Below are 18,068 nucleotides of genomic sequence, written 5' to 3' on the forward strand. Positions count from 1 at the left end.
AAACACTTGATGACCGGTACTTTCACATCTCCTGCTGGGTGGCAGATGATGGTACCTAGCACGGAAGCATCGGGTGTCACCAGCTCTCCAGCACCCTCTCGGATGACGTCCTTCAACACGCCCCGGTCCCCGGAAATGTCCCGCATCCTCCGACTTAACCTCTGGTATGGAGACTTGCGGGGAGAAACACAAAACCTCAGAGCGCCCCGCCTGCACCCCGACTCCGACACCCCCTGCCCGTGGCTCCCCAAAGCCCAGCCTCTCACCTGGCCGGAAGCGTTGTCCCCTTGCAGGGCCCCCGGGTTCCGCGCGCTGCCCCCCATCGCCACGTGGCCTGCCGACGCGCACGAGCCCTCAACCCCTCGTTCTCCACCTGGCGGTGGCCCAGCCACCCCCTTTATACCCCGCCGCCCGCTCCCGCCGGTGGCGTCCGGGGCCCGCGAGGAGGCGCTCAACGTTTCGCACCAACAGCTGCCAACTGCCCTGGGGCCTCCGGTGGCGCGTGGTGGATCACGTGATGGGACGTGCGACACGTGATGGGGCAGTGTGGCGCCTGATGGGGCACGTGGCGGGAACACGCGGGGCGGGGCGGGACCAGGCTCGTGAAAGTGACGCGTGGGGCGTGACCGGGCAGGTGGAGGGCATGCGCGGAACTTGATGGGCACGTGACAGGGACTCCCGGAGCCGGATGTGTGCGAGCATGATGGAAGGTGGGGCGGTGCCGCGCTGGGAGAGATGGAGCCCCTTGGCGGGGAGAAGTGGATCAGGAGGAGGCGCGTGAAGGGGACGCCTGTGGCAAGACGGGGCGCCGGGGGCGCGCGTGGGATGGCGCGGGAGATGGGCCACGCGGGTGGTCGGGACTGGCAGTGGCTCGGGACTTGGTGGGGTGGGGTGGGGCTTGTGGTGGGACACGAGGCGGGAGCAGGCTGGGGAGGACGGAGTTCCAGAAACAGCCTGCTGCCGGAAGTGTGCGGCCTTGCTAAGTGGGTTACCTCCACTTTTTCAATTTTCCTCGACCTTTTCGTGCTAGAGAAATGTAGACGCAGACAGGCCTCTCAAGGCAAACTGCCTCGTTCGTCAGAGAACAAGGCAACGTTGTCCTTCACGTTGCGGTCACTAAATCCACAGAATCCATATCTGCTCCCCGGTGGTGGGGGCGGGGGGGTGCAAAGCACGAATGGCCCTTGACGTCACCCCCTCCTGCTTTTTCCCTGGGGCCTGCAGCTCTTGCCCACTCCAGGATTTGAGAGGTGGCCCCTATTTCCTGCACCCATCATGCCTTGACTATTGGATCATTTCTTCAGCTTCTAAGTTTCCTAAAATCACCCGCCCTAAACAAGCCCCACCTTTGTCCCACATCTCACTACTGCTGCAGGTGGTCCCATGCCTAGTCTTCTCGACTTCTCAAAAAGAGTTGTTGGGGTGCCTGGGTGGCCAGTTGGTTAAGCGTCGGACTTCGTTCGGCTCAGGTCATGATCTCACCATTTGTGGGTTTGAGCCCCGTGTGGGCCTCTGTGCTGACAGCTCAGAGCCTGGAGCCTGCTTTGGAGTCTGTGTCTCTCCCTCTCTCTGCCCCTCCCCTGCTCGCACTCTTTTCTCTCTCTCTCTCTCTCTCAAAAATAAGCATTAAAAAATTTTTTTGGGGGGGCGCCTGGGTGGCTCAGTCGGTTAAGCGGCCGACTTCGGCTCAGGTCACGATCTCACGGTCCGTGAGTTCGAGCCCCGTGTCGGGCTCTGTGCTGACAGCTCAGAGCCTGGAGCCTGTTTCAGATTCTGTGTCTCCCTCTCTCTGACCCTCCCCCGTTCATGCTCTGTCACTCTCTGTCTCAAAAATAAATAAACGTTAAAAAAAATTTTTTTTTAAATTTTTTTTAAGTTGCTATAGAGCGTTTTTCAATTATTTTGTCTCTACTTCCTTATCCTCCCTGTTTTCTTCAACCCACCGCAGTACCACTTTCCCCTGCTCCATGTCACCAAGACTGCACATCATGTCAAATCCATAAGATAGCCCTGTGTCCTCAGATTCCTGGACTCTTGTCAGCATTTGATAAAGTTGGTTCCTCTTTAAATGCTTTTTGTCCTCTTCTGTATCAGTTTCCTATCGTCACCATCGACTACTACAGATTTAGCTGTTCTGAGCCACAGATGTTTATGATTTCATGTATTTGTCATAAATTTTGTAGGTCAGAGACACCAGCCAGTCTCAACTAAAATCAAGGCCTCAGCCTTAATAATGCAGGCTCTGGGGAAGAATCTCAAGCTCATCCATGTTGGTAAACCTAGATCCTTGAGGCTCTACACCTGAGGTCCCCACATCCTTGCTGTAAATTGGCCAGGGGGCCACACTCCACTCACAGAGGCCTCTCTCCCGTCCTTGTTCGTGGCCTTTCTACACATTGGAGTTAGCAACAGCATGCCGAATCTTCTCAGTCTTCCTGAGTCTTGCCTGAGAAAGTTCTCTAGTGTTCAGGGTCAAATGGATCTGCTTCCATATTCTGATTTTCTTCCTGTCTGTCTGGCTGTCTCTTCTCAGTCATCTTCTTGACCTGTATACAGTAACAACCTCAGGGCCCTATCCTTGGACCCTTGCCCTTCCCTGTTTTTAAGTTTTGTTTTTTTTCTTTTGTTTTTGAGAGAGAATGTGTGAGAGAGCACACAAGCTGGGGAGGGGTAGGGGGTGGGGGACAGAGGAGCTGAATCAGGCTCTGCTCAGCAGAGAGTCTGATCTGAATCAGCAAAGAGTCTGATGTGGGGCTCGAACTCATGAACCGTGAAATCATGACCTGAGCCAAAGGCAGATGCTTAACTGACTGAACCACTCAGGTGCCCCAGCCCTTCTCTGTTCTTCTTATTTTTTAATGTTTATTTACTTTTGGGAGAGAGAGAAGGAGACAGGATCCGAAGCAGGCTCCAGGCTCTGAGTTGTCAGTACAGAGTCGAGTGCGGGGCTCAAACCCATGAACTGTGCGATTGTGACCTGAGCCAAAGTCCGGAACTTAACCGACTGAGTCACCCAGGCGCCCCAGCCCTTCTCTGTTCTAATCCCAGAGAGATCCCAGCCATTCCCACAAGTTTAAATATGTGATGTAAACAGGTGGTATATACCTGGCCAGCCTAAGGCCTCCCCTGCACACTAGACCTCCAGGCTCCTGTGCTCAATTGCCTTTTTCGGTGGTTCTCAAAGTGTAGTCCTCAGACCAGCAGCAGTGTTGTCTGGAAACTTGTTAAAAATGCAAATTCTTGAGCCTATCCCTGTGCTCCTGAATCAGAAACTCAGGCTAGAGCCCAGAAGTCTGTATTTTCACAAGCACCCCGAGTAATTCTGTTGTTTGCTGAAGTCTGCGGACCACTGCTACTCAGGTGTCCTTGGGCATTTGACTCTAGATTTCCCAGGTACATTTTACCTTGATCTTTTCCTTATCAGCCTTCACAATCCATCCTCTCAGGTGCTAAAGTTACTCTGATCCATTATCTACAAGTGGCCGGAGTGGTCTTTTAAAAATATGTCAGATGATATTCCTTTGCCTTAAAATCCTCCTATAGCTCCCACTGCCCTTGAAATTCAATCTGAACCTTTGCCCTGCTCCAGGGCCCTCTCTGCCAGCCCCTCTGACCTGTTCTCCTGGTGTTCCCTCTCACTACGCTCCAGCTACGTAGATTTTCTCTAGTGTATCTCCTAAATACTGGGCTCTTTCTAGCCTCAGAGCCTTTGCATTTGCTGCCCAGGCCTGGTCTGCCCTCTTGTAGTTTTTCAGGCAGTTGGCATGTTTGTATCCTTCGGGTCTCAACCATCCATCCTCAAAGACACTGCGCTGCCCCTTTCTAAAGAATCTAAAGCTCGTTCGTGTTGGTAAACCTAGATCCTTGCGGCTCTACATCTGAGGTCCCCACATCCTTGCTGGGAATTGGCCAGGGGGCCACACTCCGCTTGCAGAGGCCTCTCTCCTGTCCTTGTTTGTGGCCTTTCTGTCCCTCAAACAACCTATTCCCTCCTGCCATTCTTTCTCAGCACATTGTTTCCTTCCTGCGTCCCATTAAATACGATGATGTTTTCTTGTTGATGATCCTACCTCACTCCTACTACGGTTATATTACAAATTTTGAAAGGACAAAAACCTCATCTGTCTTGTTCCCTGATGTTTCCCTAATGCTCAGCTTGCTGCTTGACACATATCAGGTGCTCCATAAATGTTTGTTGAATTAACAAATCAAATTAGCCTTCAACATGCCTGTGCCAGACTTTGGTCTTGCTTGTCACGGGGTAGAGATGGTCCCTACTGGCAGACAGGGATGCTTAGGTCTCTGGGAGTTGTGTCTTACTGGTTTCGAGCTCCTTGGTTCTTTCCTTTCTTTTTTTTAGTGTTTGTTTATTTATTTTGAGAGAGAGAGAATCCCAAGCAGGCTCTGCACTGAGCACAGAGCCTGACTCGGGACTTGAACTCATGAACCATGAGATCATGTCCTGAACTGAAATCAGTAGTCAGACGCTCAACCAGCTGAGCCACCCAGGTGCCCCTTGAGCTCCTTGTTTCTTAACACTCCTGGAGACCTGCTTCCATCTCTTCCTTTTCAAATCAGTAATTTTTTTATCCCACCTCCATGATATGCGTAGCATTTTCTGACTGTAATATTTATTTATTTTTTATTATTTTTTTAAATGTTTATTTATTTTTGAGAGAGAGAGACAGAGACAAAGAGTGGAGGGGTGGGGGCAGACAGAGAAGGAGATACACCTGAAGGAGGCTCCAGGCTCTGAGCTGTCAGCAGAGCCCGACGCGGGGCTTGAACTCCCAGACCGCGAGATCATGACCTGAGCCGAAGTCAGACGCTCAACCGACTGAGCCACCCAGGTGCCCCCTGACTGTAATATTTATTAACTGCATAAAGAAATGTCGTTAGGGACACCTGGGTGGCTCAGTCGGTGAAGTATCTGACTCTTGACTTCAGGTTCAGGTCATGATCTCACGGTTGGTGGGATCGAGCCCCACATTGGGCTTTGTGCTGACAGCATGGAGCCTGCTTGGGATTCTCTCTCTTCCTCTCTCTTTCTGCCCTTCCCCGATTTGCATGTGCACACTCTCTCAAAATAAGTAAATTAGCTTTAAAAAAAAAAAAAAAAGCCATTGAACTCCTAAACCTTTGAAAGGCTTTGTATAAAAAGGCTCCCAGTTCAATGGTATTGAGTAATGGTATTAATGGTATTCAATTGTATTGGAAGTGAGACACGAAAAGAGCACAACCGAGATAATTCTGTTTATTTGAATGTCAAAATAAAGCTATATAAATCTACGATGATAAGAGTCAGGGGAATAGCTATCCTTGCCAGGGGCTTCTGACTGGGGAGCACATAGTGTCTTCCGGGTGCTGGAAACATTCTGTGTGTTGATCTCGAGGGTGAGTAAATGTGTGAAATGTGTACATTAAGTGTATAGTTAAGATACGCATACTTTATAGAGGTCCTGTCTCAAGAAGTTGAATAAGTAAAAATGTCTTCAAAAAAACAGATTCAGAAAGAGTTGTGTCAAAACATGAATCCACTCCTGTTTGGGGTCTGTAAGGTGTGGCTGGGGGACCACTCCTCTGTCTCCCCAGCTTCCCCGAAGCGTGGCCAAGGTGAGCGCCTGCATGTTGGAATTATCAGCGTCGCCAGCTGAAAGGAGGCTGCCTCCTCCGTCTCGTGATGTGGCCCAGTTTCCACCTGATTCTGCGTGACCTTGAGGACATAGGAGTGTTGCTGGGAAAGGGGAGGAGGAAAGGGGCAGAGACAAAGGGTGGAGCAGGCGGTCAGCTACAATCCCCACATCTCTTAGTGCCTCTGTCCCAACCTGGGGAGAAGAGAAGGTAGAGCAGATCCAGCGAACGTCTCAGTGGATTGTGAGAAAGCAGGTAGTTCGTTGTGGGGCCCTCCCTGGGTCCGTGGCCAACTTGCACCTGGTGCTTCTCGTCTCTCAGTGCCGATCATTTTGCTCAGGGAGTGGGTGCGAATTTAGGAGGCCACCCTCCTCGGTCTCCGAGTCTCCAGAACAGTGTTGTTAAGACAGCACTCTCTGCTTTAGAATGACCTTGGGGAGGGAGGGTGCTATTGTAAGTGCAGATTTCTGGGGCTCACTGAGTATGTGTGAGGGGCTGACGCAGGAATCGGTTGTTATTGTGCTTCCAACAGTTGCTCGCCAGTTTTGAGAACTGATCTAGAAGGTGGGAAAGACCTTTGCTTGTTTTTGCTGTCCGGTTCTGAGTCAGTACGCCTACTGCGGCTGGAGGGCACATTGTTGGTGTCACTCCAGATGACCCAGCAGATGGCCCGTTTTGTGTTTACCTACAAATTGGGGTGAAAAATGTAGAATCCTATATCTACAAGTGATTCCCCCCCCAATTAAGCCCTTTATTTTAAAGATAGGAAAGGGGCGCCTGGGTGGCTCAGTCGGTTAAGTGTCCAACTTTGGCTCAGGTCATGATCTCAAAAATAAATTAAAAAGAAAATAAAGATAGGAAATAGGCCCAAGGTCATAGACGTTGGGATTGGAATCCAGGACTGGAGACCCTAAGGCGCTCTAACTTCCCAGTGGCACTTGGCGGGGGGATTGGGGGCACAGTGTGGAGGGAGCAGACTTGAGAAAGCTGCTCTGTGTTCTAGCCGGCACCGTGGATGGCGTGGCAGGTGAGCGTGCCCGAGCTGGAGGACCGCCTTCAGTGCCCCATCTGCCTGGAGGTCTTCAAGGAGCCCATGATGCTGCAGTGCGGCCACTCCTACTGCAAGGGCTGCCTGGTGAACCTGTCCCACCACCTGGACTCGGAGCTCCGCTGCCCAGTGTGCCGGCAGGAGGTGGATAGCAGCAGCTCCCCGCCCAACGTCTCTCTGGCGCGGGTGATTGAAGCTCTACAGCTCCCCGGGGACCCGGAGCCCAAGGTCTGCCAGCACCACCGGAACCCGCTCAGCCTCTTCTGTGAGAGGGACCAGGAGCTCATCTGCGGCCTCTGCGGCCTGCTGGGCTCCCACCAGCACCACCGCGTCACGCCTGTCTCCACCGTCTACAGCCGCATGAAGGTGGGCTGCTGGGGGCCGGGGAGGGGGAGGTGGGGTGGCGGCCACGGAGCCCAGCTCCTGCGCTCTCTGGCGCCATCGCCTGGCACAGAAGGGTCTCAGGCCAGGATGCCGGCGCCCTGTAGCCCTGTCCTGGAGCTGAACTCTGTAGAGTGTGTTCTCAGCAGCTCCAATCTCCAGGTGCTGGGCACTGCAGACAGGCATGATGGAGAGTCCTTGTCGGGTGCCAGCCCCTTCCCTCGCTCAGTTTTTCTTCGCAGCTTTCATCCATTTTTTGAATGCTCTCCCAGACTCCACATGAGGGAAAGCACTTTGTTTCCTTGGGTATTTTCGTGCCTAGAGCCATGACTAGCATGTAGTAAAAGCTCAAAATGTATTTGTGGAAACAGTGGATTCCTGCCCTCCTGAACTTAGATTTAGCACGTCATTATTTAAGATGAATAACGCTGATCTAAGATTTATGAAAGGTGGGGTTCTCACTATATTTTACAAATGAGGAAACAGGCTCAGAGAAGCCAAGGGTCTTAACCCAAGGTCATACAGCTTGTCGGTGGCAGAGGTAGGACACAAACTGGCCAGTTTTCTTTCCACTGCCAACAGATCAAAAGAGGCAGGAAGGATCCTGGAAAGTGAATTGTTATAGGGCACCTGGCAGAGTGTTCGGGAGGAAGGGAGATTAAAGGTAAGGAATGACAAAATACAGGTGATAGGGGTGGGGAAAAAGAAAGAGCATCCAGATATGAAGGCAGAGGGGTCCCCTGTCACTGTTCCTGGGATTTCCTGGCTGAGTGAGCAGCGTTTCTTTGCTCTCGGAACCCTGGGAGACAAGTATGAAATGTGCACAGGGCCAGCCAGGCCACCCACCAGACCCTCTGACCCACAGACGTGTGCTTGGCACTTAACCTGTGCTAGGTATGCTAGAGCACAGGGTACAATAGTGGGCAAGTGGTTTGGCCTGCCCCGGGGAGCTCACAGTCTGGGAGTCTGACGGTCCCCATGTGTTGGGTGCTAGCATCAAGGTTAAATACAGGCAATCGTGAGGCCATCTGGACTGTAGCTCCTGCATGCTCTCAGGTAGTCAGGGAAGGTTCTCTGGAGGAAGTGGACTGCTAAACCAAGATCTGAACCACAGGGAGGACGTGGTAGGAAAAAAAGGGGAGGAAAGCATTCCATGTATAAAGACAGCCCTGCAAAAGATCAGGAGACATATTTGAAGAATTATAAGTTGTTCTGTCAAGCTCTGGAGAGAGGTAAGCAGGAGCCAGGTCTTGCAAAGGCTTCTGTGAAATGTGAAGGGATCTGTAGTTTATTCAGAGGACCATCATGGTGGGGTCTCCGGACGGTTTTAAGCAGAGTGGTGATGTGGTCCAAACACTGCTGGGGGGTAGACTGGAGACTGAGGCTGGGGATAAAAGATTGGGAGAATTACATATGGGTGGTAATTGAGGCTACGGGAGAAGACCAATCAGGAGAGTCTGCGGAGTGATAGGGAAGATACGGACGATGCCCCCAAAGGACACCAGGGTTTAAGATTCGGGTAGAGAAAGAACCCCAAAAAAGGACAGAAAGAATCAGCAGAGGGAACAGGAACACTGGCTGAATACGGCCTCCTGGAGATCAGGACAGAGCGTTTTAATGAGAACAAGATCACTTGTGTGAAATGCCTGCTGAGGATTGGAAAGAGTCTGTTAGGTTTAGCAGTAAGAATTGATTATCTTGGCAAGAGTCGTTTCAGTGGAGTGTGGGAGGAGGAAGCCAGATTGCAGTGCAGCGAGATCGAGAGCCTGTGTTTTATTAGCCCTGGAGAGAAGGAGACACACAGGAGCTCACTCATCATTTCTGGCTTGGAGCCGGGGACGGCTTGGGTCCTGGTTTTGGATGTGGCTGTTTGTGATCCCAAGACTCTTTGCTGTGATGCCACTAAATTATGTTCCTTTATTAGATCCCTTTTATGCATGCCTGTTGTCCTCCTGTTGATTGAGATCTTGAGATTATTTATTTGTGTGTTTCTGTTTACTCTCACTGTGACCCAGTTGACGAAAAGAACTAATCCCATCTCTCTCTGCCTCAGGAGAGTTCCTACTGGAATTTCGTTCTCGGGTTGTTATGAGATCTTCTGATGTCTTGTTTTCCAGAGCAAGACTCTGTGTCCGTTTATCCCTACACTGGTTTTATTCTTTACTCTGCTCCTTTCCTGAAAGCCTCTTGCGGCTGATTCCTTTTTTTCTTTTCCTTAAGTTTATTTATATATTTTTGGTAATCTCTATACCCATTGTGGGGCTTGAACTCCCAACCCGTGATCATCAGTTGCCTGCTCTTCCAACCGAGCCAGCCAGGCACCCCTCTTGCTGCTGATTTCTGCTTGGGAGCTGTCTAAGCCAAAGACTGTGTACGCTCCATGGGCACGAACCAGCACCACTCGAGTAGTGCAGCTGGATGGGAGTCTAGGTGGTCCTGGTTGAATCTTTAAGACTCCGTCAGATTTGGGGCCAGGAAGGCCAGGAGAAGTGTGTTTACTTCAGCCTGAGGAGGCCCAAACCTGCCAGCGATTGAGTCAGGTCTTTATAGGGATTGGGGAATCCCCAGGTATAACCTGGGCTACTGTATGCACCATTGGCCTCACTTGGAGCCAGCGTTTTTGTGATGCTCTTGATCGCATGCCCACTGATTCTAGATCTGCTGGTGACCAGCCATCGTTCTGTTCAGGGAGTATGGGCTTCAGACCGGTCATCGCCCCCCTTGGATGTTGTGCGGTGACTTCCAGGTAGTTGTAACAACGTTTAGGGTCTGTCTCCATGTCCTGCAGAGGAATGACCTGGAAATCCTTTTCTGTCTGGGTAATTCCTGCCCTCGATGTGGAATATTCTTGAATAATTTCACCTGTTTTGGAGTCAAGAGCACCCGGGTAGCCCTTTCCCTGGTTCCACTGGGAGTGCTTGTGGCCACTGGGATGTCCCCTGGATGGGTGAAGCCCAGGGCTGGCCCCAAGGAGCCGAAAGTGTGCAGGGGTCAGCCACTCATGAGGCCGTGGTACGTTGCCTCCAGGAGGAGCTAGCGGCTCTCATCTCTGACCTGAAGCAGGAGCAGAAGAAGGTGGATGAGCATATTGCCAAGCTGGTGAACAACAGGACCCGGATTGTCGTGAGTGCCCTTTCCCTCTGTCCCCTTAACCCTGGGGCTGGTCACCTTCCCTTTCCTGCAGAGCCCGGTTGTGATTTGTCCTTTACAGAAACCCATGCTTTCATATAAAGCCAGAATTCAAAGCGTTGCAGGGCGGAGTGGGGAAAGGGCAAATCCCCTCAGGGGAATCAACTCAGTTGTCAGGACTCTGTCCAAATTGGCTGTGTCCCTCTTGTCCTTGGGACTGAGATAACACAGAACCTAAGTACCAGATGTAAACAGTTCAAAGTGTGGGCATGACTCTCTTGCCCCCCCCCCCCCCCCCCAACGCCTGACTCGCCGTGTCTGCTTGACCTTGACAGTCTGTGGAGCCTGCCCAGTAGCTTGGAGCAGAGCATAGAAAGGCCTGAAGCCCTTGGTGGCTTTCTGCTTTTCCTGAATGACAGGCACACTGGGGCTGCAGGCATGTGGAGCCCAGGCCCTGCAGGCAGTTGTGAAACAGAAGCAGGAGACCCATGTCCCCTGAGGGTCCTCTTGGTTAACCTTCCTCAGCCTGACAGGGAGGCGGCATTTCCCCTGTCTGATGGAGGCTGAACTCAGGGTTACACAGGGAATCTGGCTCTCTGAAGTCTGCCCTCCCAGGGCCTTTCAGACCTTTTCCAGTTGTGGAACCCTGTACTGAAGCAAAATCTTACTTGCACGTTTAATAGTTAGGACCGAAGAAAGCAGAGCCACTGTGTTTGAAATGGGTGCTGGGGCCCAGTCTGTCCCCTGCCTGTGTTGCTGTCCCCCGTGGCCACACGGGGGGTGCCCAGGCACAGTGTGAACAGCGCACAAGTCAGCCTGCAACTCAAGTACTAGAACCGGCTCAGATTGGAAAAGCCCAGGAAGGCCTAAGCTGCCAGGGCCTGAGGACACGGGGGTCAGCCAGAGGCAGGCAGTTCTGGCTGAGGTTCTGGCTGTGACCAGCCCCTTCTCGTCCCAGAATGAATCTGACGTCTTCAGCTGGGTGATCCGTCGCGAGTTCCAGGAGCTGCACCACCTGGTGGATGAGGAGAAGGCCCGTTGCCTGGAGGGGTTGGAGGGTCATACCCGTGGCCTTGTGGCCTCCCTGGACATGCAGCTGGAGCAGGCCAAGGGCACTCAGGAGCGGCTGGGCCAGGCTGAACGTGTGCTCGAGCAGTTCAGTAATGAAAGTCACTATGAGTTCATCCGGGTGAGTGGACAAGGGAGTGTCACCCACACCCAGGTCCGCAGGGTCCCAAGAGCCTCCCCCATGCCTTAACCCACCTGTCTTGTTTTCCAGAAGTATCACTCCACGGCCTCCAGGTAATAACCTTGGAGGGAGCTCTCAGCTTGGATCTGGTGGCTCCTCTACCCTACTTCCTGCTTGTAGCTGCACCAGTGCCTTGTCAGCAGCTGCCCACATCTGGCTCTGTACTGAGCCCAGGGAACAGGGAGATGAAGGTCATGCCCCTGCCTTTAAGGGTCTCAAAGACTGGTGGGAGGCGGATGGTGAACTCCGGTTACATCACTGATCACTGTGGGTACTTAAGACCAGAGAAGTTCACACGGGCTACAGAAATAACAGGAGGAGGTGACTGAGGTTGGGGGCGGGGCGGGGGGGCGGGACTGGCGAAGATGGCATACAGGGGGGCGAGCTTAGGGCAGAGGACAGGTGTTGGCCAGGTAAGCAGAGTGGGGAAGGGTCATCTGAAAGGCTCAAGTGTGCACACTTGGGAGAAATGTGAACTCAGTACGAATGGGGTAAAATGTAGGCTACAGGGCAGAATGGGCGATGAGTGGGAGAGGTGGGCAAGAGCCAGGATGAGGGGCCTCGAATCCTGCACCACGGGTTGTGGGAAGGGATTGGATCCATGTTCCAGCCCCAACAAATGAATAGCCATGCAGTTCTTAGCCTTCCTCAGATCCTGATTGTGGGAATCTCCTTGTCTGTTTTAAATTTCCTTTGGTCTTCGGGATAGTCAGGTTAGGAGCATTGGTTTAAAAGAATGGACAGTGTAGCTGATTGGGAGCAGGTGTCCGCGCCAGCTGTGGCCGGGGGCCAGGGTCGCCCAATATCGAGAAGTGATCCTCAAATGTTAGTGTGCATCAGAGCCACCTGGAGGGCTCCTTAAAACGTCACTGAGCCTTAGTAATCGCTTTCAGCAGGTCTGGGGTGGCCCCGAGAAATTTGCATTTCTGACAAGCCTCCAGGTGATGCCCTTTGAGAACCACTGATGTAGTGTTTCTCCTGCCAGGAAGGGGCGGGGCCTCTGAGAGTGGGGTGGAGGGGAGGAAATGATGGGCCTCTTGAGTGCACAGTGTCCTGAGCCGTGACTGGCTGGTTGGACTTGCCCGCGGGTGGAGGGCTGGGGTGCGCGGTGTGCATCCCCGCCATCACGTAGGTCTGTCGCCCTCAGAGCAGAGCTCCAGCAGGCCCGGCCTCTGGAAGGCGCCTTCAGCCCCATCTCCTTCAAGCCGGGCCTCCACCAGGCTGACATCAAGCTGACTGTGTGGAAAAGGCTCTTCCGAAAAGTTCTGCCGGGTAAGGCTCCAACCCGTTCTCTTCCCTGAGGGCTGCCATGCGGGGTGGGTAGCAGTTTGTCACTTGTGCCAGAGTTTAGGGTGCAGAAGACTGGAAGGGTGTTCGCGTAGGTAAGTGTTGAGAGCATGGCTTTGGGGCTCCACCAGACAGCTCTGTCCCTTACTAGCTGAAGATCCAACCTGTAATCTGAGTCTGCTTCCTCATCTGCAAGGAGGGGGTATTAAAGTCCACCTTGCTGGGCTGTGTAGTTTATAAACATTCAAGTGTGTGTGCATAGTTTCGTGTTTAATAAATGGTAGCTATCGCTCTGTCAAAAAATAACACGAAGACATTTAACGAATTCCTTTGTTACTAGCACATAAGGGAGATCAATCGATAAGCTGATTTCATCCAACAAAGACAAAAATAGGGTTTATTGTAAAACAAAAAGGGGAGGGGAGGAAAAAACCTGATGATCTCTGGTCCGTGAATGTTGTTTGTGTGGTTTTGGTGTAAATTGATTAGTTGGCAGGTAATCCGGAGGTCAGTTGGGACAGTTTGTCCTTGAATAGGCTGGTAGGATATCAAAACAATTGCACTTGATAAGGATTCTCCTGGGGAGTTCAGCTGTGGTGCACAAGTGACGGGCTGTCTTCCAGGACCTTCCTTCTGCACCGCCATCTTAGGCAGGCAGGTGCGTGCCCTTTCCCTTAACCAGAATGCCTCCCTCACAGCTGCCCCATTTTTTCCACGGTTCAGGCATTGTTTGTTCATTCAGCAGTCCTCAGGGTTGCCTCTTCTGTGCCCCTTCTCAGAAGGCCCCTCCGATTCTGGGACGAGGCCTTTGCAGTTCCTCTCCTGAGGAGCTCAGGGCCTCCCTCTGGGGTAGGGTCTGCTGCCTTCTGTGCAGCTGGAAAACACACTTCTTTGATCTTTCCTAGCCCCGGAGTCCCTCAAGCTGGACCCCGCCACCGCCCACCCACTCCTGGAACTCTCCAAGGGCAACACGGTGGTGCAGTGTGGGCTCCTGGCCCAGCGGCGAGCCAGCCAGCCAGAGCGCTTTGACTACAGTACTTGTGTCCTGGCCAGCCGGGGCTTCTCCTGCGGCCGTCACTACTGGGAGGTGGTGGTAGGCAGCAAGAGCGACTGGCGCCTGGGGGTCATCAAGGGCACAGCCAGTCGCAAGGGCAGGCTGAGCAAGTCCCCGGAGAATGGCGTGTGGCTCATTGGCCTGAAGGAGGGCCGGGTGTACGAGGCCTTCGGCTGCCCTCGGGTGCCCCTGCCTGTGGCCGGCCACCCCCACCGTATCGGCGTCTACTTGCACTACGAGCGTGGCGAGCTCACCTTCTTTGACGCTGACCGGCCCGATGACCTGCGGCCGCTCTACACGTTCCAGGCTGACTTCCAGGGCAAGCTCTACCCCATCCTGGACACGTGCTGGCACGAGAAGGGCGGCAACGCGCTGCCTCTGGTGCTGCCCCCGCCCAGCGGGCCTGCCCACCTCACCCCCACGCAGCCCACCAAGCTGTAGGGCTGCCGGTCGGTCTGCCTGCCCGTGGGCTCTTCCCAGCCGGGGCTCTGCTGGGTCCAGTGTGCAGAGATGATGTTCTTTACCGTGTGGGAAGGTCTTCACGCCTGTGTGTTCCTAGAAACGTTTAATGATAGGAAGAAAAGGACCATAATCCCTTCCCCTACAGCCAGGGGCCTATTGATTCACCTTTTGCCGGGTTATTCACCTCCTCATAAACCGGCAGAACCAGGCCTGGGTGTCCACGGGTTAAGATAGGCTTCCCTTGGTCCCTCCTAAGCACACTTTCTGCTTCCTCTTTTAACTGAAGCTGGAAACATTCCCGCACGTGATTTCTCCATGTCATTGTGAACTTAAGGATAATAAATTTGATACCGTCTTTCTCTTTAGATGATTTGCAAATGTTAACAACTGTACATACGCCGCTTTACACTCAGGCCTTTAAAACTCCTCCAGCTTCCAGTCAGGTCAGATCTTGCCTCTGCGCCGTGCAGGCTGGGCTGTGGTTAGAGTCGCGCCAATCACTCTGTCTTCGCTGTCTTCAAAGACCTCTCTCTCGACTTCCCTCCCATTCGTTGGGATGGAAATAACACTGCTTCAGAGCAGAAGCAAGTAGGGTCTAGACGGGTGTGGCCTGTCTCTGAAAGCTGCTGGGCGCACAGGAGTGGCTCAGAGCCTCCCTCTGTCCGTGGTGAGTCTGCCCCTGGCCGCAGCTGATGGTGTCCATTCCAGACCGAGGCTGGGACAGCTGAATTCTCTGCCAAGAATTTGAAAATTGGAAGAGAGAGTGGCTGGGGCCGAGTCATCTGAGACCTGGTGCTTTAGAGAGAAGCTCCCCAGCCTTGTGCCACTGAGGTCTGTGGAGCTGCCTGAGAGACCTCTGTGGGGAACAGCTGTGTCCTGGTCCCCTGGCACTTACTCACCTTGGCCACACAGGCGAAGGCTTGACCTGCAGGCTGTCTGGGAGATCCTCCAGGAACCAGAGAGGATGGGAGGCTTGTGAGGCACCGACCCAAGGCCATCTCCACTGACCTTATCCCATAGGAGAGTCAGGAACCATCACCTCCCAGGCTCTGATAGGTCTGCGACTTCCGGCCCCACCTCCTTCCGAATAGAGCTGTAGACGGTAAAACAGCCTGGCTGCATCTAGAACTGGCTTCTCAGCAACAGGAGATCCCCCGGCCCTCACTGCAGCCATCCTTCCGTTGTGTGCGACAAGGGCCGTGAGGCGCCTTCGGCCGATCTTCCTTCTGCCCATGTAAGTAATAGGCTGTCTGAGCCAAAAGGTGCTTGTTGTATCTTTACCGGCTGAATCTGTGAGGCCTTGGCCCTGGCTCCTGCTTGTTTGACACCTTGCAGACCTGGTTTTTGGTTATGAAGCTCTTCCTTCAGTTCCATGATTGGGCTGAAGATTGTCACCCTCTGCATCCACTCCCCTCTACCTCTCCCCCCTGTTCTGTGTCCCGGGAGGCTGGCCCCGGTGGAACGCAAAACCCTCTAGCTTCCTGTTGGAGTCAGCAGATGGGAGGGACTGGTCGGAGATCCAAGGGCAGGAGAAGGAGTTCAGGTACTTATTTTTTTGGTTTCCTGCCTGCCTGGCTGTGGGTTGGCAGCTTTCCTCATCCAGAGATCACTAACAGGGGGTCCCTTCCTCTGTTGCTCTCCTTTGTTCCTTCAGGCCGGGTGGCGAGCAGTTCTGTCACCAGCCCTGAGTCCTGCACCATCTCTTATGATTTCCCTTAACTCTGACCATTCTTTTATAAATACTCCCTTCTCTAAGCTCATCTCAACTACCGATGTGCGTTCACCTTTCATCTCCCCCCACCCCCCCAGCCCCAGGTGCCAATAGACACCTCTGCGCTCACTTAGTAAATCCCTTCTTTTGTTTGGCTGGCCAGAGTTCGTGTTTCTGCTTGCACCCGAAAGATCCACCCAATATGGAGAAGGCAGAGGAGAGAGCAGTGAATTCTTTATGTGGAGTTGGCATTTTAGCTGAATAAAAGTGGAATACAGGCAGAGGGGAAGAGCTTTTGGGGGTCTAGTCCACCGAGGGGTGCTGCGGCTGGAGCTGCACCTGGAGAGGGGGTGGAGGCCAGACCAGGGAGGGCCGTTGATGCTACTTTAGCGCGTATTAACTTTGTCCTGTAGCAATGACGGTGTGGAAGGGAGGGAGTCTGCCCCAGGAGGAAATACTAGACTGGTAGAAAGGAGGTCAGAGGATGGAACACCAGAACTTAAAGGAGCTGCTTAGACAAGGTTGCCAAGGAAACGTAGAAATGGTCAGAGAACTGGGGGTGGGGGTGTGTGTACCAGCAGCAAAGGTCACAGAAGCCAAAGCTTTCCAGCAAAGAAGGTGTGCCAACAGTGCCGTGAAACCCCAGCCTCAGCAGGAAAGGCCTGAGGAATATCAGGAGATTCTTGGTGGCCTTGGAGGAAGCCATCTCAGTGGACTAGGGTGGAAGCCAGACTGCAGGGAATTAAACAGCACGTGAGGAAGAAGTAAAGGCAATGACTGCTGATTCTTGTTTTAAGCAGCTTGATGGGGAAGGGAAGAAGAGAACTGGGTCACGAATTTGAGAGAAGGTGGGATTAAGGGAAGGCTTTTTTAGGATAGAGGAGACTTAAAACAGTGTTGGCCTACAGAAATGGAAGAGCCACATGTGTAGATTTAAGCTTTCTAGTGGTCACATATTAAACATTAAAAGGCACAGGTCACCTGGCATCCAGATCTTGGCTCCTAATACCCTTCTCCAGTGAAATGGAACCAGGGCTCCTTGGAGAAATGGCTGCTTCGAGGACTGGGGGAGGAAATACACAAGCTAAGCCATGAGTCTCCTAGTGCTAGGAATGCTCAAAACCAAACAACCGTGGGAAAAACCTCTGCAATAATAGAGGACTGTCGCAGGGACATGGGAGCCAACTGAAAGCTCTCCCAGTGGCCAAGATGGGAAGAATTTGAGCAACAAAATCAAGTAGTACAGGTTTCCCTGCTATCAAAAAGTAGAGTGGGGGCACCTGGGTGGCTCAGTCAGTTCGGTGGCTGACTTCAGCTCAGGCCATGATCTCATGGTTTGTGAGTTCCGGCTCACTGTGCTGACAGGTGGAGCCTGCTTGGGTTTCTCTCTCTGCCTCTCCCCTACTCTCTTGCACTCTGTCAAAATAAATAACTTAAAAAAGTAGAGTGTTTCTATGAAATCTCTCATTAACTGAAATGCAATAAAGTGAAGAAGCAATTACCATTAATTTATATGGAAACATTTTTTTAGTGTTTCCAGACCTAAAAAATTAACGGCTCTTAACCTTTTCTTACCTTAGGATACATTTTTTTTTTTTTTTTGAGAGAGAGAGACAGAGACAGAGACAGAGTGCGTGGGGGGAGGGGCGGAGGCAGAGTGGGGAGAGAATCTCAAGCAGGCTCCACACCCAGCGCAGAGCCTGATGCAGTCCGGATGCGGGTCTTGATTGACCTGAGCTGAAATCAAGAGTCGGACACTTAACCGACTGAGCCACCCAGGTGCCCCTATCTTAGGATACATCTTGCAAACACAGTCAATCAAGGCAAAGCACAGGTGCTCACAGACACAGTTCCAAGCTATGGAAGGTTGATGCTGAGATGTGTGGAGATATTGGGGAAGGAACTTGGTGGCATCACTCTCACTGCTTGGGGTACTCACTGCCTCTACCAGGGCTCGCAGCAAAACGAACCCCTGATGCTATTTTTACTTCTCTCCTTTTTCCATAAAAGTGAAAATCCTCTTAGGATTTCTTTCAATTAACAAAAACAGGTACTGATGTAGGTCTTTTGTAAAAGTGAAGCAGTGTAATTAATGTAAACTTTCAAAACGGGGGCT

General features: G+C 52.5%; 2 protein-coding genes across 9 annotated transcripts in view; one reads left to right on the top strand and one right to left on the bottom strand.

Moving 5' to 3' along the window:
- FKBP6 (FKBP prolyl isomerase family member 6 (inactive)) overlaps positions 1-569 on the bottom strand; it is a 69,213-nt gene extending 68,644 nt beyond the window's left edge. For 5 of the 6 annotated variants that reach the window (XR_008419169.1, XM_019421662.2, XM_019421663.2 and 2 more), the window contains exons 1-2: positions 267-444; positions 56-173 (exon numbers count right to left, since the gene is read on the bottom strand). Coding sequence is in view for 5 of the 6 variants with exons in the window: in XM_019421662.2 (XP_019277207.2) it covers positions 56-173; positions 267-323 (175 nt within the window). In the remaining variant the exon portion in view is untranslated. Of the gene's footprint in view, positions 1-55; positions 174-266 lie in introns of all 6 variants that reach the window. The other variant, XM_019421661.2, reaches the window with a different exon arrangement.
- LOC109250586 (E3 ubiquitin-protein ligase TRIM50) lies at positions 51-14,606 on the top strand. Of its 3 annotated transcripts, none has more exons than XM_019421659.2 (7): positions 51-164; positions 6,635-7,045; positions 10,088-10,183; positions 11,148-11,378; positions 11,469-11,491; positions 12,586-12,710; positions 13,631-14,606. In XM_019421659.2, exons 2-7 carry the CDS (start codon positions 6,647-6,649, stop codon positions 14,218-14,220), a joined length of 1,464 nt encoding a protein of 487 aa, XP_019277204.1. In that variant the 5' UTR covers positions 51-164; positions 6,635-6,646; the 3' UTR covers positions 14,221-14,606. The 3 variants fall into 3 exon arrangements, with proteins under 3 accessions (XP_019277204.1, XP_019277205.1, XP_019277203.1); XM_019421660.2 differs by lacking the exon at positions 51-164 and adding an exon at positions 5,676-5,886 and having other exon boundaries at positions 11,472-11,491; XM_019421658.2 differs by lacking the exon at positions 51-164 and adding an exon at positions 5,679-5,886.
- The last annotated feature ends 3,462 nt before the right edge of the window (positions 14,607-18,068 follow it).

The sequence above is a fragment of the Panthera pardus genome, unplaced genomic scaffold (genome assembly GCF_024362965.1).
Source record: "Panthera pardus isolate Hobbes unplaced genomic scaffold, ASM2436296v1 HiC_scaffold_4, whole genome shotgun sequence".
In the NCBI taxonomy this organism is placed as follows: domain Eukaryota; kingdom Metazoa; phylum Chordata; class Mammalia; order Carnivora; family Felidae; genus Panthera; species Panthera pardus.